The sequence below is a fragment of the Lethenteron reissneri genome, chromosome 18 (assembly GCF_015708825.2).
Source record: "Lethenteron reissneri isolate LAM-NWPU_2019-01 chromosome 18, ASM1570882v1, whole genome shotgun sequence".
Classification (NCBI taxonomy): Eukaryota; Metazoa; Chordata; class Hyperoartia; order Petromyzontiformes; family Petromyzontidae; genus Lethenteron; species Lethenteron reissneri.
Genome location: NC_083796.1, coordinates 10,859,619 through 10,880,405, shown reverse-complemented (window position 1 = coordinate 10,880,405; position 20,787 = coordinate 10,859,619). Strand labels below are relative to the sequence as shown.

The 20,787-nt window shown below is 46.7% G+C and overlaps 1 protein-coding gene across 2 annotated transcripts in view; it reads right to left on the bottom strand.

Moving 5' to 3' along the window:
• Positions 1–17,120, bottom strand: part of LOC133343857 (ADAMTS-like protein 1) — a 196,051-nt gene extending 178,931 nt beyond the window's left edge. For both annotated transcript variants that reach the window (XM_061553780.1, XM_061553781.1), the window contains exons 1-2: positions 16,679–17,120; positions 11,913–12,037 (exon numbers count right to left, since the gene is read on the bottom strand). In XM_061553780.1, coding sequence (XP_061409764.1) covers positions 11,913–11,996 — 84 coding nt within the window. In that variant the 5' untranslated portion in view covers positions 11,997–12,037; positions 16,679–17,120. The remainder of the gene's footprint in view (positions 1–11,912; positions 12,038–16,678) is intronic.
• Positions 17,121–20,787: the final 3,667 nt, after the last annotated feature.

The following is a 20,787-nucleotide window of genomic DNA, read 5'->3' as shown; positions in this document are numbered from 1 at the left end:
CAGGTCTGTCGAGAAGACAGAGTCTGAATGACACACTCCAGGCTTGGAGCGACTATTTAAGCTGGGATGGAGGGGGGAAGGGTGCCTTGACAAAAGAATTCCTCTTGATATGCAAAACAAATCCTCTTGATATTCAAATTCTTTTGTCAAGGCGCCCTTCCCCCCTCCATACCAGCTTAAATAGTCGCTCCAAGCCTGGAGTGTGTCATTCAGACTCGACAGACCTGTTCTTCACCTGAGGACGGCTGCTTGCGTTGTGGCCGAAACGTCGTGAGAATTATTTTATTATGTTTTATTTATTTTATTTTATTATTTCCATTCTACGTGACTTTACCGAAAGAACCCCCAAGAAGAGGGATAAAAGTAAAAAGGTTGTTTGCGATCTGAGATCGGGGCTCGGTGCGAGGGAGGAGAGAAGGGTGAGAGAGAGGAGGGCGAGAGAGGAGGAGGAGTGTGTGCAGGTGGGGCTGTCAGCGACTCGGTCACCGCACGAACTGGATTTTCTGTCACGCGACGAGCGGACAGTCCCGGTGGGGAGACGTTGGGGGGTGGGGGCGGGGGTCACGGGCAAGCGAGCGAGTGACCCCACGGCTTGATAGATGTGCGATAAGCATCCGGTGACTACGGCGTCTCTCAGCATGCTCACACTCGCCTTTCCGCCCCTCTCCGACGGTGTTTGCGGTTGCCTGCTACTAACGGCTGGCACGCAATTTTCTCCTTTTCCGTCGCTCACCTCGATAACAAACACAACATTCGCTACGAGAAGTAGCTTTTAAGCCGGATAAATGCAAGCAATGCTTTGTGTAAAGCGTACGACTGTGGTTACATTAAAATGCGTTGGGTATTTTCAGGTTATGCAGAAATCATAACCGAAGCTTGCATATCTGTGAAGTGTGTTGTTGTTGTTGTTTTATGATTATGAATGCTACAATTGCAGCTGGGCTACTTAGCCAACCAAAATATACGAATAATGTTGAGCAGCTTTGTGAAATGAGATTGGAATGAGTAATAATGCTGAGGATGAAATTTCCCTTCTGTTTCTGTTCTATGAATATTAAAAGTGAGGCTGACAGACAATTAAATGAGCACATCAGCAATCACACTTAATCTTTCTTTCGGTCCGTTTAAGAATCACAAGATGCTCATCACCGTGACAATGAATCGATGGATGACGGAGACAAGTTGATTGATGGATGCATGAACGTCATCGAAGTGGAGATACAAGATTTCAAACTCGACTCGACAAATCGCAAAGGCGCTGCTTTGCAATGCTCGATGTGGCGACGCTTTGGTGAGCCTGACTCACCGTGCGCTCACCTAACGAGCACAAGTTTTGCAAAAAAAGGGAATTTCTTCAGCAAAATGTTCGCCATGAAAACGCCAAAACGAGAATGTTTAAACAGCTGTGATGCTTTGCCTCTGGCCTGCTCATTGAAGCTACTGCATTGAAAATTGCGATACACCACATTTCAAGACTTGTAAGAACATTTTAAAAAAATGTTCATTTGCAGCGACGAAGAGAGAGAGAGAGAGACGCAGAAAAAAATACCCCAACACGCACACGTGCAGGAGCATGCGCACGCATCGCTTTGTGCGCGCTTGACGCAAACGCTTACTGCAGACACGTGTGTCTGTCACTGCCATCAATATTATCACGGCTGGCGGGTGTTATTTTGTTCTGGGGCAAAGCACGTCTTGCATCGCCTCCGTCGTCCATGTCTGCGCCGATGTCGCCTCCAAGGGGGGTGCAGATATGGGTCCCAAAGTCTGCGCGTAAGAGTTATTTTCACAGGTTTTTTTTTGTCGTGATAACAAAACTTAACCAGCCTTCAGACGAATGACTTCCTTTTTACATTAACGTGCTACTACAGGGCGATCCATTTACAGACACCCCAGATATAGATTATTTTTATTGTTGACCCTCTTGCATTCACCTCAACAGGTGATTGAATCTTGTGAAAGTGATAGCTCTACGTCTTACAGAGGAGAATGGTGAAATATTGCATTGGTGTGTTGAGATTTGTGGGAGACGTAACGACGCAAAAAAATAATGTTGTTTTCTCTATACTTTAATTTATTTATATTATTTTCGTTGGGTATCTGTAAATGGATCAACCTGTCTACATGTGCTATGATATTCTGATCCAATTAAGGTGTCGAATTCATCTGTGACGTCTCATGGAGATGCTACAAATGAATATAATCACTTTGTTAAAAATCAACAGTTGTTGCACTAAGAATAACATGGACCTGTCAGAGTAATGTGGAATGTCCACTCCTGAACAAGTGGAGATGATCCCCCAGCTTAACTTTAACATCAGCAGGAATATATGAATGTTTGTTGATGACGAAGATCCAGCATTTGGTTATTCCCTCGGTGGAATGTGGAGCTTTGTTTGTAGCATTTCAAAGTGAAGAAGTACTAAACAGCCTATTTGTGTGCATATTCTTGGAAAGCCGACAGCATGTGACACAATGTAAAAGTGCAGTTGTGGGAGTAAGCATTCATCTTGCTCACAGACACAGTTTATAACCCTCCAGCCACATGCTTCCCCCCGCCCCCCCATACTCCCAATTCCCAAAAGGTCAGCTCCACTTTCATGTGCACGCACAACCCTCCTTTACTGGGCGTCCCGCAAATTGTCAGGGGCTGACACTGCCCGGCCATCCTGATGCCTTCCAGATTCCGAGGCCCCATTCACCTGGGACTTATATTGCGCTGCCGTCGATGACCTTATTCGCAACGGGTGCCAGGTTTAATAGGTTTTGTTTTTTTTACCATATTTCCACACTCTCCGTATATGTGCAGGAAATTAGGTCACTGTTAAGTACAGTGATATCAAACACTGGGCAGCAGGAGGAGGTTTATTTGGGCTAGAAGATTGTGGCACGAGGCATCTGGAGTCTTCTTTGTTGTTTCCCCCTCGTATGCGTGGGCTGTCTCTGGGTCGGCCCATTTTTCCCATGAGCTAAATACCACTTGATGTAGTAATTTTAGCTGTGATGGTCCCAACTAAATACCAAGTTAAAAAGAAACTGTCTATACATCCCACTGAAGGACCCACCTGAAAAAGGTCTTAAACAAGGTCTGGGCATTCTAGATTTGAAGCTTTCGTGACTGCAAGGATTCATATTCTTAGGTTTTTTTCGGTAAAGTCACGTAGGTAAAAAAATTAAATTAGTAAAATGAAAATAAATAAATAAATCACGACGTTTCGGAAGCTTGTGTTGCCTCCGAAACGTCGTGATTTTTATTTTATTTTTTATTTTACTTTTATTATTTTTATTTTTTACCTACGTGACTTTACCGAAAAAAACCTAAGAATAAGATCTGGGCAATGATCATTTTCCTGTTTTTACTGATAAACAAAAGTAAAAAAAATCTAGCTTGGTAAGTTGAACTGTTAGGCAATCTCCACATGTCTGGCTCAAGTTGACAGAATCTATACTTTCCCTCAGACGCATAGCCCCCCTTTCTCGAATTTTTACATACACAAACACAAAATTGCTTCTGCAATACATTTCATACATCCCATGGGCCGATATATAACCCTTGAGCTACACCCATTTCAAACCTTTTAAAACAGTCTGCCTCAGCAGCAGACCATGCTTTCCCACCTGATGACGGACGCTTGTGTTGCGCCCGAAACGTCGTGATTTATTTATTTTCTACCTACGTGACTTTACCGAAAGAACCAAAGAGTATGGATTCCTGCAGTCACGAAAGCTTCAAATCAAGATTGATACATAAATATATAAATAAAAATGTACAACCCAATAAGCTTAAACGCTAAGTAATTTGATCATCGCATTTTGAAAGCGATTACATCATCTGAACGATTACATGCAAAAAACTTTCCCGAATCTGATGCTTAATGTATTTTAAAACTCCCATGCAGCGCACGAAACCAAAAGTCCTGCGCACTCAGTTACTTACATTCATACTCTTAGGTTTTTTCGGTAAAGTCACGTAGGTAAAAAATAAAAATAAAATTAATAAAAGTAAAATAAAAATCACGACGTTTCGGAGGCAACACAAGCTTCCGTCTTCAGGTGGAACCGTCACAGCACGATTGCTGTATCAAGTAAAGAGGAGGAGGAGGAGTTTTTTTCGGTAAAGTCACGTAGGTAAAAAATACAATTAAAATTAATAAAATTAAAATAAAAATCACGACGTTTCGGAGGCAACACAAGCTTCCGTCTTCAGGTGGAACCGTCACAGCACGATTGCTGTATCAAGTAAAGAGGAGGAGGAGGAGTTTTTTTCGGTAAAGTCACGTAGGTAAAAAATACAATTAAAATTAATAAAATTAAAATAAAAATCACGACGTTTCGGAGGCAACACAAGCTTCCGTTTTCAGGTGGAACCTATCAAGTGATACAGCTATCAAGTGATACAGCTATCGTGCTGTGACGGTTCCACCTGAAGACGGAAGCTTGTGTTGCCTCCGAAACGTCGTGATTTTTATTTTACTTTTATAAATTTTAATTGAATTTTTTTACCTACGTGACTTTACCGAAAAAACCTAAGAGTATGAATTCTTGCAGTCACGAAAGCTTCAAATCTAGAATTACTTCCATTGACGTCCACTGATGGGCATTGATACAATTGTGAAAATTGCCACTCCCGTGGGAGATGTCAATATCTCCCATTGGACAATCGCTGCTGACTTCCCACATGCTGTGACTCAGTTGGTTAACCCCGAGAGAGTTAATGGCACGAGTTGAGCCAAAACCAGCACTTTAATCACAATGCAACAGCATGATTCTATGCAATAAAAAAATCACACGTGTGAATGTGCATACAATGAATACATATTCAAGTAGTACGTACATTAAATTTCGATTTAAAGCTTTCGTGACTGCAGGGATTCATCTTCTTGGTTCTTTCGGTAAAGTCACGTAGAAGGGAAGTAATAAAATAATTAAACAAAAACATAAGAGGACGGCTGCTTGCGTTGTGGCCGAAACGTCGTGAGAATTATTTTATTGTTTTATTTTTATTATTTTATTACTTCCCTTCTACGTGACTTTACCGAAAGAACCAAGAAGATAGTACGTGCATTGTCAAAAAATAGATACAACTCGGTTGACTAAATGAGTATATCCACAGGCGATATAAATGTTATACTGTAATATTACATTCCTGTATATTTGACTCCAAAGTGGATTATCCATCGAGTTGTGCAGGAGGCACAAATGTGCTGGGGCCCGAGAGCTGGAAGAGCCCTGGGCTGTGACAGGAGGGAAGGGGGAGCGCAAAGAGAGGGCGCTATTTCAGTCTTTTGTATCAGGGGCACATGCCAACCACGCACCATGCTATCTATGCCGACGCTTGGCTCAAACGCAGTTTTGAATTTCCCACTAGCACTCTCGTTAATGGAAAACTCCATGCACATTTGAATGCCAAGCTAATGTAAGGTCAGTCAGTGTGCGAGCCTTGAAATGGAACCCGGAAAGCTTCATTTTCATATCACTTGATGAAGGAAACTCGTAACACTTGCTATTGCGAGTGTAGGTTAACAATGAATAATTCTTCTCTCGTGAGCTTGCTACGCTATTTTTAAGTTGATAACAAAAGTTAAAACAGTGGCTATATTGGTTACACGTGAGCCAGTTTCTAAGTTACTTAAGCCTTTAACACCTAATGTATAATTATGAAGATTGCACTTTGTGGAAATAAAATCTACCACTTTAAAAACCATTAACACACAGCACGCATAGCACACTCAACTGAAATATCCCTTATCTCAAGCCTACTCTTTGCCACCAATTGGGTTTTTTTTCCAACAAAAAAAATCTTTCAGCAGTGAGTACACGTATAAAACACACCGGTTTGTTCACATCTGTAAAAAAACAAGCCTGTATCTATTTCACGTAAATCATTTGTAACTCTATCAACCATTTTTTGTTGTTAAAAAAGAGGGGCCGTTTGTTCAATTACCAGTGGCAGCTTGAGGAGGCAATTAGCCTTTCCTTTACAAATTGCACATCTAATCATGCAGCGACGCAGCAGTATTACAATGTGTTGACATTTCTGCAGGCTAGAAATGGCCCAAGATTGCAAGGAACTTCATTTCCTGAAACCTCCGTTTTAAAAAAAATGTGGCAAAAACCGCGGCTGTTTATACTTCACGATGTCTCCGTGAATTATCGATGTCTGCGACTCTGGATAAATGCACAAGATCATGCAGTCCAACATTTAAAAGCAATACATCAGATCTACGTCCAAGTTTTATGGCCGTGCATAACCGCGGTGATACGAAAAGAAACTCCCTTCTGAGGAAGTAAACAACTGTAAATATGGCTTTCACACATTTTATTTTGCTCCACCCGAAAATACTTAGACCATGAAATAGTTTGAGCCCACAACGCCCACTGTATACTAATAAAAGATTATATAAAACTAAAGAATGCTATGTTTTCTTTAAATAAGGATTTCCCTGAAATACTATTATAAAGGAAGTGTTTTATTTGTAGTTGTTTTTCTAACCTCCAAAATATTTCCTGTTGGATTTGTCTCACTTTATGAAATACCGATTAGCAGAACTGCATGAACACTGTTACACCAAACTATAAAGTCCTGCTAACCCATTCAGGATGCATGTGTAACTGGGTCCTTCGAATGCACTGTATTCGGTTAAAGTGCCATGCAATATTTTATTGCCATGTCATGTCAAACACTAGATGCTTGATATGCAGGCCAAAATATACCGTTTTAAAATCCAGATGTTGTGATATGCATACTCCATCTGCTGAGCATTTTGGCCTAATTTTAAACATTCCCTACTTGAAGTAAAAAACCCAGTAACTCTTTGTCAATTATTCGGTCGAATGTATTAATATTATACGTAGCTTAACACTTTCTCACGCAAAAGTAAACTAGTATGCTCAGTGTGGTGGTCGTGACCTGGAAACTAAATTATTAGCACACTGGGAATCTGGCCTCACACGATCAGCCGGGCTCTGTCGGTCACCTGCACGGACCGTCCAGGAGCAATGTTTTATTGTGAAACAGTGAATCTTTAGCTAACACTTTAATATGTGTATTTTTCGCCCCTTTATTTTAGTACAACTATCTCACCGGTGTCTTGTCATGAGACGTATGTATGGTGAACGTATTTCGCACCGTACATAGCTAGCAGTTCTAAAGAAATTAGTTTTCAATCGAGATTTAAAAGTGCATAGCTCCAGTGGCTTCCTAATATTGGAAGGAAGAGCGTTCCAGACGACCGCCGAAGCGAATCTGAAAGCACGCGATGTGGTGACCGTGTTTGTTCGATGGCCAGCCAAAGTTTCTGCAAGGATGACCGGAGTTCAGTGATGGTTTATGCTCCTTAACGAGATGAAGAATCCATTCGGAACTCTCTGCGATGTGGTGACCGTGTTTGTTCGATGGCCAGCCAAAGTTTCTGCAAGGATGACTGGAGTTCAGTGATGGTTTATGCTCCTTAACGAGATGAAGAATCCATTCGGAACTCTCTGCGATGTGGTGACCGTGTTTGTTCGATGGCCAGCCAAAGTTTCTGCAAAGATGACCGGAGTTCAGTGATGGTTTATGCTCCTTAAGGAGATGAAGAATCAATTCGGAACTCTCCGCGATGTGGTGACCGTGTTTGTTCGATGGCCAGCCAAAGTTTCTGCAAGGATGACCGGAGTTCAGTGATGCTTTATGCTCCTTAACGAGATGAAGAATCAATTCGGAACTCTCCGTGCTCTACATCATCCCTTGTTAGGGACATCTCACAGAATGACTTCTGAGAGCACTTCAATTGACTTTTTATTCACACTAGCAGGCAGAACGTTCCCACCTGCCCTGCTGCAATGTTCACTGTAGAGCCAACTGATATTTTTTTATGGGATTTAACCAATTTAGGTGTGAACGCAGATTTTATATTTTACTGCAATCATCGGTTACTTGGCTGAGATCATCAACGCACGACACTTAACCCTGTCCCGTTACGAGACGTCTGCAAGTTGCAGGGTGGTTCCCGTTCACCGCTGAATCTCGGAAGGCGGAAGCAATAATCATACATTTTATTTAGAGAAGGATAGCGTCATTGTTTTTAAAGATATTGTACTCACCGCAGACAACTGTAGTGACACGACCGCATTCTGTGATAGCTGGCGCCAAACTGTGCCACACGCCCCCTCGCATGGCTTTGCAGGAGCCTTGGTACCGATAAAGATATTTTCTTTTAGTTTTTCTTCCGGTTCGGAAGAAGAAAGAAAAACTGATAACGTACACATACGTCATCGGAATGGGAAAGGGTTAAGAACCCTGTTTAATCATGGACCGCTGCTGAGATTCAAACTCCGCTGTGCCAGCTTTCCTGCAGCACCATGAGCTGCACTCACAGAGATTTGGGTATACGTGTGTGAACAATGGCAGTGCACATAGAGTGAAAGAGGCAATTCCACGAAATGTGTATCTGAGTTCACTTCTGCGCTTTAAATAACACGACGACGCATGCAGATCGCTCAAGGTGGCCAAAGTTGGTGCCACCGACAACGTCAAAGGGTGACGCCAATCGAAAAAAGATGAACGAGATGGCGATGACACTCAACAAGGAATTGACGTCGCGCTCAGAACGAGCGGTAAAACAGCATCATCATGCACCACCCTCAACCAACAAAAAAATGTTCCGCCGGTGAAAAGCGCAGCAGCTTGCCGGCCTCGCGTGAGTCTGCAATTGTCGCCAACGTCTATCGGGCTCCTTTAGCAAGCCGAGCAGACTTGGGCAGCAACTATCAAGTGCGCTGTCACTCCCCACCACCCCTGCCCACACGAGTACGAACAGCACGCGCACGTGACAGCTGCTCCCAGCGGAATCAAATCGGAACCGCACACCGCCCGTTGCACAAAAACCAGACGCGGGCACAAGGAAGGAAAAATGTTTTTTTTTTCTCTCTCAAACTCAGGTACGCACACGGCTTGGCTCTCTGAAAACTCGAGAGCGTGTCAGGGAATCAAAGGCGCGGGGCGTGTTTGTTGAAGGTAATAACCTCGGTATTGTTCTTTGCCTCATTGTAAAAATACATTGCCATGTACATCTTGGAAGGAAAGCAATTTAATCGCGGCATTTCCTAGAAAAAACATTCGTGGCAGAATTCCTGGATGTATACCTTCCTCTGTGGTCATTGTTTCAGAGGTTTTGAGAACCGGGTCGTTATTTTGGATGTGGGAAAACGGCTTCTGAAGTGTGGAAATTCTACATGTTAAATTTAAATAACGCACGCACACGTGTCCGTGTTGCATACACATTAATCAGCTATCTGCATGAAGAAGACGTGTCAGCGGAAAAGCTGAAATGTTCCATGAACGAATGTTAAAACGTCTATTTAAAAAAATGATAGCAATCAAGCCGCTCAAAAGCTACGAGCTTGTACTCAGTGCACAACTGCCGCGTAGATTGCGCGTATAATTCTTTGCAGCACTTAAATCAGTCGTGGAATTCATAGATTTTGGCATCTCGGGCGCTGAATGCAATGTTGCCTGCTGTACCGATTACGTGCATTCCATGTCTGTTTGTTCTAATTATAATTTTCCCTGTAGGGTAACGTTTCCACCCCCACCCACCATCCCCTGTAAATTGTCGCAATCATGGATAAGGCAATCATGACTGATGGTTTCAGTTTGGGAGGGTTCGGGGATGGGGAAGAATGGAGTACATCATTTTGTTCTACCCCACCCACCCCCAGTATTATGGGTTAAAAGGATTTAGCAACAACAACAACACCAAAAAATGCGCAGAAATTTGAATCGAGCGAATCTGACAAGTGTTTTTGTCATTGTGTCACAGTCACCATGAAACATATCGCGCGTGACATTGCACGATTTGACACGGAAGTGTATGAAGATGATATGAAAAATACCCCTCCCCAAAAAAAATATACAATTCCATCAACACATCCAGGCAGCAAATTATCCCTCCCCTCCCCAAGTCTCCACTCAAATTAAGGAAGCCAGACTCTTGCCAACGTGAGTTCATGATCCAGGATGGCTGAGATAATCCAATTCAAATAAGAAAACACTCCAAGTAAAAAAAAAATGAAGAAGAAATTACTGCTTAAATAAATACGCCTAATCACCTAAATGTATTCACTGCTGTGATGCACAGTTGGTATGCTGATGCCAAGATCTAGAACTACTAAAAAAGAAATTCAGTGTTTTGTAAAGCAATATAATTTCTTCATGTCCTGTGTAAAGAGAGGAGGGGGTGGAGGGTTACAATGGAAAGTACAGTGTGGAAAAATAAAAACTTTCGAAAAAAATATGTAGCCATAAATTGTAAAGCCAACTGTGTATGGCATGAGCCAAAGTGTAGCAATATATCTTGGCAAAGATCTTGTGACAAGAGCAGTAGGTTGTGAAGGTGTCTGTGTGTGTGTGTCGTGCATGTGGACCAATATTAGTACACTTCATAGTTGCACCGCCATCAGAATTGTCCTTATCTAAATAAATAAAGTCGTACCATCAGCGGTATCATTTATTTAACCAGGAGGTGAAGTATACATGTCGATTCCAACCAGCATATGTGTTTATAGATGGTCAGTTGTGAAGATTTTAAACATAGCACTCGGGGAGTTTGAAAGCGGTTGTTTTCTGGAAACCAACAGCAACGCACGGCAAATTGTGCAAATTTTGTGAGGAGACATTCTATGCGGAGAGAGAGAGAGAGAAAAAAAACGAAGAGGGAACATTAATCACGCTTGCCTGCTTACCGTGACACGGAACGAGACGGGGTACGCTGCACTGTGGCAAACCGACGGGAGTCTGACCCAGCGTGACAGAAAGTTGCGACGAAAAAAACCCACAAGAAGCACAATTGAATTTTGCCAACGGGAGGAATGTCCCTTGGCAACGTGGCAAAAGCGCACCTAACACGAAGCAGAGAGAGAGAAGAGGCGAGAGAGAAGCGCTCTCTCTCGATGTCTGGCGTCGTTCAGATTTACAATGCCACGTGCGTGAATCGGGTGACTGGGTGCACGCGGTGGGGCTGGGTGGCTGGGGGGGTGGGGATTTGGGGGGCGCATTGCACAAGTTTTGGACTTCTCTCGATGGAAACCAAAAAAACTAAATCTACGTACCTTCATTATTACCACTGCCATTGTAACTTCACGTGCACGGAAGGCAAATGCATCAGGCGAGGGACCTTCTTCACAACGAGAAGCCCACCGCCTGCCTCTCTTCAGAGCAGGCCAATGCTTTAAACGTCAGCCGACTTAAACGATGTTTATCTGTTATAATGCAGTGCTCATGAAAAAGGTGGTTGGAATTTGTTCCAGCGTGTGTGCTTCATACCGCTGTCAAGGCAGTGCTTAATTTTTACGTTTCACACGATGCATTTGCTGTTTGGCAGCCTCCACTGTCGTTGCATATTACAATTTCAAAAAGACACCCCAATGCACTCCTGAACGGACTTCTAAATTAATCCACGCGGACTGAGCGAGCACGTGTCTCCAGCCGGAGTCACGTGTCTCCAGCCGGGGTCACGTGTCTTGAGCCGGGGTCACGTGTCTTGAGCCGGAGTCACGTGTCTCCCAGCCGGAGTCCACGTGTCTCCAGCCGGAGAAGGTGCGCCTTTTGGCGTCATCTGGTCCAACACCTTGTGAGACTAGGCTCTAAGGAAAGCTGTTTCGGGTGTGGACCAATCAACTTCAAGGACAGTGCATACATGATCAGAGTTATGTTTTTGTTTGCATTACGACTGCAGGTATTGTGGTCAATGCAAACATGACTCCTTGTAAAAAAAAAGGTGTCAGTTTTGTTGCCAGATAGAAGGGTAAAAAAACAATTATCAAGGCGGTGGTGGTTGTTGTGGGTGGATGGGTGGATGGGGTCCACGGCGGGGGGAGGGAAAAAGCTTGCGGGCGGTGAGAGTGGGGGGAGGGGAGTCGGCGAGAGTCACCTGCAGCGGAGCCAGGCAGAGGAGCGCCAGCCAGGGGAGGCAGCGGAGCTGCGGGGCCGATGTCGTCCGCACAGGGGCAGCCATTCCAGTCCCGAGCACGTGCTCGCTGGTGCACCTCGCTCGCCCTGCGGATTTGCACGACCACCGATCATTCATTAGCAGCGCCTCGTTTGCGGCAAGCCCCCGGGGGACAGGGGAGGCTGCGCGCCACGAGGGGGAGTGGAGGGCGGGTGGTTCTGCAACGCTCGCAACGGGAGAGAGATAACAACAGCAACAACAACAACAAAACCTCATCTACGCTGGACGCAGGCGGTTAACTCTGGATCAGCTGGTTAGTTTCAATAATTATGGCAAGCAGAGTCATGCACGCGTGTGTATATATATAATTGATTGATTCAATCACCGGGTATCAGCAGTCTTCTTCAGGTGAGTCCTGGATGGGAAGATTGGCCGATCGTTCGATAGGCATCTTATGCACGTGGGAGAAAAATCCGTGCACCCAAGGAAACCCAATGCGACATGTCTGGAGGTAACCCAACGAATCTGCATTGAGAGATCAGCCGCCTACCTGCTGTACTGCCATCTACTGGGCACTTTATGAGCCCTGCACACGAGTGTCTGACGCACGTGCAGATCCCTGATTGATCCACCTACCCCCACCTCCAGAGTGCTGGGGTATGCCCAAAGCCTGTTGACTGGATGACATGCATGGCTGGAGCGTGTGTAGCGAGACCCGAGGCTGAACATCCAAACCACTGAAGCACGCGAAAATGTGAACAGTACCTCGTCTTCTGTCAGTCTATCCTGGATGAAGGCATCACCACGCAAAGTCAGTGGTGGGGGGGGGGGGGGCGGATGACCATGCTTCACCACGTTGGTTAGTGAGGGTTTGGTGAATGGATGGGGTCCAGGAGAGACTTAGATATCACTCACCACGGGTATTATCCGTGGCCAGGAATTTTACTGAGGCGGCCAAAGTTTGTGGCGCACAGTGCAACAATTAAATAAGTACACCACTCCTCCCCTAAACCTACTTTCACCATGATGCAGTCTTGATCGGTCCACTGTGGAGATGAGAGAACGAAATCAGCTCTTGTACAGGAGCAAGATGGACCGTTGTAACCAACTTTACACAGACTGCATGATTGCAGTCAGTACCATATATAGGAACAACTCCATGAAGACACAATTGGCACATCCCTTGTGTGATGCGGTTGCATCATAAGTGCTCTACCAGTAACGGATGCACTCACTGCATACAACCGTGTACCTGACCCTGCAAATAACAAAAAACACAGCCTCTTCGAGCGAACTTGTGTTTCCTCAATTCACATTAACCCCATGTGACACGGGCAAGGCTACACGGGGAGGGCTGGTTGACTACTCCCCATAGAAGCGATGTCCTCTCGCGGGCCATTAAATGTGCCCTCATGACCCCCTCCCCTCCCCCCTCTGGCATGTCTCTGGGATTAGTGTTGACGAATGAAGACGCGCGAAACTGGTGATGGCAATCAAAACGCAGTCCCCACTCAGCCATCCCTCCCGCCAGCGAAGCGAGGCTGATTGCTCCTCAGACGTCCCCGTCGCATTGGCAACACGTGACATTAGCAGGCTTTGACAATTCGTACGTAAACAGCCTTTTAAACTGACTGTGCCCAAGCACACATCGCCCGGATTGCGCCCGGTCTCGTCAGATGTCTTCAAGCTCAGCAGGCGCTGTGCCTCGACCGTGCTTGGATTAGGCGATTACCTTGCACGGGACGCAGGTGCAGTGTGGGGGTGGTAGCGCGCAGTGCAGCACACACACATCGCTCTGAAACCCCCCCCCCCCATCGCCACCAAATCGAAACCACACTGACCAGCGTGGTGAAGTATGGCCAGATGTCTCGACATGGTGAGCAATGCAGTGGATTGACACACACGGGCTGTGCATGCAACACGCACAAGCAACTTTGCGGCATGGGTGGGTGGGCTTTAGACAACACTAAGTTACGTGCAAAGTTGCGTTCAACTTTGCACGTGCAACTAAGTATGGGTAACGTGTGAATCAAGGTGCCGTACTTTAATCGGGGTAGGCTGCACTCTTAGACTGAAACATAATTTCGTTAGAACTGATTTTTCCCCCGTGTGTTTTCGGGTTTGCTGTCCTTCCACCGTGCACCTCCGATTAGCGCGGTCGGCAACGTACGGCGCGAATGAAGTCCAACGTACACACGCGCACACACGACGGCTCTGACATTGCGTGCTGCGTTGCACACAAACGGCTCCACGGGAAGAATCCCACTTCGCGGTCGAGAGATAGCTCCGGCATCGGAGAAGCACGTGATTGGGCGGCAGGGGTAAGTGGGTGGCCAATTGATTCATATCGGATCACGCACGCGATTGGGCTATGGAATACGATCTCAGAAGCACGGTGGGGGGCTGTGGTGGTGGTGGGTGGGGGGGGCACGGAGAGAGAGAGCACGAGTGAAGAATGCTCGGCGTACACCGAGGACTGTATAATTGACCCGAGGATGGTGGTGAACCCGTAAACGTCGCAGCCTGGGCTATATCGGGCGCGTTGAGTTCTGACGGATGGCTTCGAAATCGGCGGAAGTCTCCGCGTGGCGCGGTCAAGTTGCTGGCGACGCCGAGTGTGTTCAGCAACTTCGACGGCAGCGTCGCCAAGTGCGTTGTTGAGGTTGCGACGGCTATTGGTGAAACACATCGATAAAGCGTGTCACCGTTGAAATATTGTTAAACGGGACATGTTTCAAATGCGCTTCGCGAAGTTTTGACGGCGAACAAGAATGTCTAATATCGGATATCCAAGGATCACAATAGTGCGTTACACATTACGCAACACGTATCATTGCACCGTCCACGCTTCAGCACGGCATCACTTGCATCACGGTAGCACTCCCGATATCACGCCCCCGCCTATGCACGTTACACAGGGCGTGCAGTTTGCGTTGGCGCTCTCTCTCTCGCAGCAGCGCAACGCCTTTCTCTCGCCCTCTCTGAAGGCTGCCGCAGATTTCTCGAGCGCCTCGAGGGGACCACATCTCACACGCGGGCGCACGGCACATGACAGCCGAGACACGGGGGCAATGCGGACTTGCAGCGGAGCTCTCCGAGTGTCAATTCTCGTGGAGGAGCAACTCCGAAACACAACAGCGGCAGCAGCGGCAGCCACACCGCACATCTGCAAGCGCTTGGGGTGCACGGGGCGTGGGAGTTGGAGAGTTGGGGGGGGGGGGGGTAGTTGCCAAACCCACGGCGCTCTAATGAGCTCTGTAATTACAGGGACGCGTTAATAGCGGCGCATCTCTCGCGAACTGGCAGGGTGGCGGCTTGCAGAGAGAGTCGAGTGCGCGCGCCGATTTTACGGACGGGTCGTGAATTGAAGCCACCCCCGATTTTAACGGAGGGAGGATAGGTCCCGAGGTTTGATTGATTGAAAAGAGGAATTTGCTGATCACACCCATCGGGTTTGTGGATAACGGCCGCACGCAGCGCAAGTAGCGCTGCGTCACTCCGTGGTGATTGTTTTGTATGGAGTTACTCAGCCCTCGTCACGTGATCAAAGCCGCCGACTGAGATGAGTACTTTCCAACACTGGCCTGGATCATGCAGATGTTTTCTTCTTGAGTTGATACAGGAGAGAGTAACAAAAAACGAGGGCTTTGTAGCTCCCCAGGACAGGCACGTTGACGTCGTCTCAAAGAGCTTAACTGGTCCTGGTCTGCCCCCCTTAAATCCGCAACTGACCAACGTGATGAAGTATGGTCAAACACCCCCCGACGACCGACACAGCATGGGGGGGGAATTTATTCGCTCAGCTGTGAATTAACGAACGCTTGTAAACTGTTGTTAAAATTATAATGTAATAGCCCTAACTCTTGGGAGAAAAAAAGAATCCGACACACGGGTAAAACTGCTGCCGCTGCTGCTGCGTGTGTGTCTCTCTGCTCATAAGCTGGCGCATGCCATTTCATAGGCGCTCGCTCAAAACTCAAAACACATGGACACGCACAAGCCTTAAAGTTCTAACCCCCACGTAATTGAGTTAAGTATATATTGAATGGCTTTTTTCCGCGGTGTGCTTGCTGCTTGCGCTCTTGGTTAACCTTACGGTAAACGGCACTTTTTTTTAGACGGGGGGTGGGAGGTGGTGGAACAGGCGTGCATGTCACACAGGATAAGCCCTCCGGAGTTCACTTATCACGATACGAACGGCAGCGATTGTTGCCACCGTGTAGCCGTGCAGGCGGACACGCTATTTGCGACGCGAAGCCGCGGCACAGTAGAACCTTTGTATTTTGCCTTGGCATTTACGAACATATCTTTATTGACTCTAGCCTTTTATAACTAAACGTTTTCAGACGCTCGGAGCGCGTTTGCGTTGCCGCCCGCCGTTAGCGACAATAATTGGCAGCGCTTTGGTTAAGTCTACTGCTGGATGGGAGGTCTGCCCCGCTCCGTTATTGGTGCTTTTGACCATACTTCACCACGTTGGTCAATGCCGGTTGGGCGAGGGGATGCAGGGAGGGGGGGGGGCCCAGAATATAGTTGAAAGGACCTACCACTGATGCTATCCGTGAACGGGTTAGTTGCAAGTGTGCCAACCAGCGTGCCATCGCTCTGCATGCTCGTCAAATCTTAAAGCAAACATTTGTCTTTGACTAAGATAGCAAAACCAAGCTGAGGATCATTGACTTCAGTTTCAATAATAATAATAATCATCATCATATCAATTCATTATATGAGATAAAAGTTTTACTCACCGATAACCCAGACAGCGCAGGCAGTAATCAAACTGTCACTCAAGTGCTGGATAAGAGGAGACCTCTTCGGTGCGGCGGTACAAACAGCATCCAGCCTCCAGGCAAAGTGATGAGATGATCAGGCAAGGTAACAGCAGCCTCGGTACCCAACCACGATAGCAGCAGCAGCAACAACAAACCTCCCCCCACCTCCCTAACTCACCCCCCCCCCCACACACACACGACGCACACGCACGCTGCGAGCACAGCAAGAGGGCGCGCTCCACGTGTGCGCGCGTGCGTGTCTGTGTGCACGCGGCACGGTTGAGCGTGTGTCTATAGACTGGACACAGAACTCACACACACACAGGCGCACGTGTGTGAGTGTGTGAGTGTGCGCGTGTGTGCGCGCGCTGCCGGCTTCTAAGCCACAAGGCAGCGGCGGCGCTGCGTGCGCGCGTGTGCTGAGTTACACCCGCGTGCGGCACGCAACGAACTCTCATCAGCCGGAAAGGAAAGTGAAATATATATATGTGTGTGTGTAGGGGAGGGGACATTGGGGGGGTGGTGAGATGGGGGGTTCCTGGTGTTGGGTAGCGAACCGGGGAGGAAGGCGGGGGTGTAATGCTCTCCCCCCCCCCCACTCTCCTCCATTCCACCCCATCCTCTCTCTCTCTTTAACATTGTCTCTCATTTGTGTTTATATTTGAACGTTTGGGTGTTTTTTCCTCTCTTTTTCTCGTGCAGCTAAACTGCCTCTCTGCTTGTTTTTCTGTTGTTTCTCTCTCCTCTTACTTTTCAACAACCCGGTGGGTTTTGTCCTTCACGAATAAAGCTGTCGGATTTAGTTTTTTTTTAGCGACTACGACTCACGTAATTCCCGGTGTGTGCTAAACGACTTAGGAATTGGCAAAGCGATCTAAATGTGCATGGGGTCTCGGAAGAAAGAGAAAAAATCATTGTCACTCAGCGATCACGGTGGAGGCTTTGCCCCTCGAACCTTGTAACGGATAGGTTCGATACCCATACTTCGTCCAAAGGCCCAACTCAGGTAAAAGAACATTCATTCAGAAATTGTTCATGTATTCCACGGTATCTATTCCACGTTCTACTTTAATAAATCCGGTAGCAGCCGGGTAGAATAACATTGTAAACAGAGATCAGATGAATAACGCCCAACAACCCAAAACGTCAGCCCACTACATAACGTGTTTTGCCTTCACAAAGATGACAATGCTGAGGTTTGCACTGTATACATTTCCGTCCCTTCGCAAGCTGCTCATTGCACACTTAGCCTGATGCTTTGGAGTACAGCAAGCGATGTCATTGTTAACGCTCTTGACCATGCCTGTTTTTTTTCTTATTCTACATTTTATATCTGACACTACCTTTTTCGTATATATATCCCCCCCTCCTCCCTGGCAAAGGCTGCGATTGCGGGCAGGGGACCAGCAGTAGTTGTTTCACATAGCAGAGTTCACAACTCTGATCTGTGGCTGCAAATTACGAATAGTTGTTTTTTTAAACCATGCCTGTGTATTTTCACGGGGTTATCCTTTCTTTGCAACCGCTTGCCACTCGAACGTACCGTAGAGTCAGATCAGAGGGCAACGCCTTCTCTTCCGAGAACCCAAGCCACTAGTTCGAGTCTCAGCCTCGGTTCAAAGGGCCGCTTGTTCGAGAATGAGTGTTTGCGTTTTCGGAGTCCGTGACGCTATTGGCAAAGAGTTATTGGTGTGTGTGTGTGTCAGTGGACTCCCATTCTACCTGGCCACAATCGTCAGGTGGCAAGCCAACATGTGTTCAAAGCAAGGTGCTTAGTAACAAGGAGGCGGCGACGGTCGTAGTATTTATTGTAATTCGAAACCGTAGCCCCCCCCCCCCCCCCCCAATGAAACCGACGATATCATCGCGTAAAGGATGAACACAGCGAATGCACACGTGAGAAGAACATCATGTAGAGTGCAGACATTTGGTAAGAGCAGGGGATGTGAGGAGGACACTCCTTTAGGTTGTGACATTGAATTGCCGAGGTGGGTGCAGTATTAGTCAACAAACTTCACATTCTGGAAAATATTAAAAGCCAGTTTCACGTTGATATCGTGCCACTGTATCTTTCACCCACGTTTATATGAAGCGACTAGCGCCGTGGGATGCTTGCTGAGACGCAGCATCACGCCCTCACACGCCACGCATTGAGACACGGAGTGAACTTGACCCCGGGTTCACACGCGAACTGCCATTAGGGCGGCACGCGTGGTATTTTAAGGGACACCATATACCACGCACGCAACACACGGCGCAGTGGTGAGTGAGTGGGACTGCCCCTAGGTTCGAGTCTCGACCAAGGCTCACGACATAGACAAGTGTGATGTTGATCATTGTTTTTTCACCCTCTTATCTGGCAACAAAACTGACTCCTTTTTTTACGAGTCATGTTTGCATAGACCACAATACCTGCAGTCATAATACAAGCAAAAAAACAATTATCATATTTTTTACTGCCAAATGAGGTACCAAAAGTGTGATGTTTTAAACCGGTCCTGCGAATCACCCCTCCCCGCGCCCCTCTCTCCTTTGACCAGCGTGGTAAAGTATGGTCAAGCAACCCCGCACGACCTACAGATCGCGAACAGCGGAGTATTCTCAGAGACAATTCAAATTGCTATGCATCCACCCGCAGCAGCACACGCCGCAACATCGCAGCTATGGCGCAGCCTCCTCGTCTCAAACTCAGCTGAAAGAAATCGTGGAGGGGGGGGGGGGGGATAAAAAACAGGGGGTAGTCCGTGCACCCATCTAGATGAGGCCATCAATCCGCAGCTTTGTTTAAGAAAGTCTGTTTTTCATCCGCGCCCGTCCAGCCATTAGCGGCTCTGTATATACACGTGGGCTGTAAAAATGCGAACGTCTCGTTGTTTTGTCTCGCAGGGCTGCTGCACGACGCGCGTAAAGCCAGAGGGGTGGTGAAGTTCTAAGCGCTTTGCGAACACTGTTTGTGGAACACCGGAGGAGGGGAAAACGAACCATCATCATCCTCCACACTGCCGCAACAACTGCGGGATACGGGCTCCCCCTACCGGGGATGCGGTGCAGTGCTACTCCGTTGGGAGACATGTCAAGATTCCCGTGGTTTTTTAAACATTTATTCATTTACAACGGTGGAATACTGGCTCCCTATGCGAGAGATGCGGTGCAGTGCCACGCCGTTGGGAGACATGTCAAGATTCCCGTGTTTTTTTTAACGTTTAATTCATTTACAATGGTGGAATACTGGCTCCCCCTGCGAGAGATATGCTGCAGTGCCAGACTGCACCGCGAAAGACGCAATATTCCAGAATTCCAGATTTGATGTATTTATATTTACTGCGTGGTTTCCCAGGAAAGCCCTTGCTGTATTATTAGGTTTTTTCGGTAAAGTCACGTAGGTAAAAAAAAATTAAATTAATAAAAGTACGACAGCTGTTGGTACAGCTGTCGTGGCTGTGACGGTTCCACCTGAAGACGGAAGCTTGTGTTGCCTCCGAAACGTCGTGTTTTTTAATTTTATTGTACTTTTATTAATTAAATTTTTTTTTACCTACGTGACTTTACCGAAAAAAACCTAAGAATATGAATCCTTGCAGTCACGAAAGCTTCAAATCTAGAATTAAAGCCCTTGCTGTGTTTTTTTCAGGAGACCCCTGCCAAGTATTTCACGGTCGGGGTGAATATTTGCTTCACGTAGTCCCAATTTAGTTAATCTTCCAGGTAATGTTTCAGCAGTGGGATGTTTGGCCAATGCCAGTTGCGATGTATGGGGTGTTTGTGTATCTGTTTTCTTTACGATGGGAGGAAGTCGGAGAACCCATGCGGAAACTCATGCAGAACAGGGGGAGAACATCAAAACTTCACACATAAACTAAACAAATATATACTTTAAAAACACACGTGTTTTTATTTTATTCTACCAGGTAAGGCCCACTGAGCTATATAGCACTTTTTTAGAAGTGACCTGGCCACAAATGATAGCTCAAGGAATTAGCTTATCATGTGGAAATGCACAGCAGCCAAATACTCTAAACGCGTGCTTCTAAATGTGAAGGGAAAACCCGGAGGACCTGGAGTAAAATCCACGCTACCACGGGCAG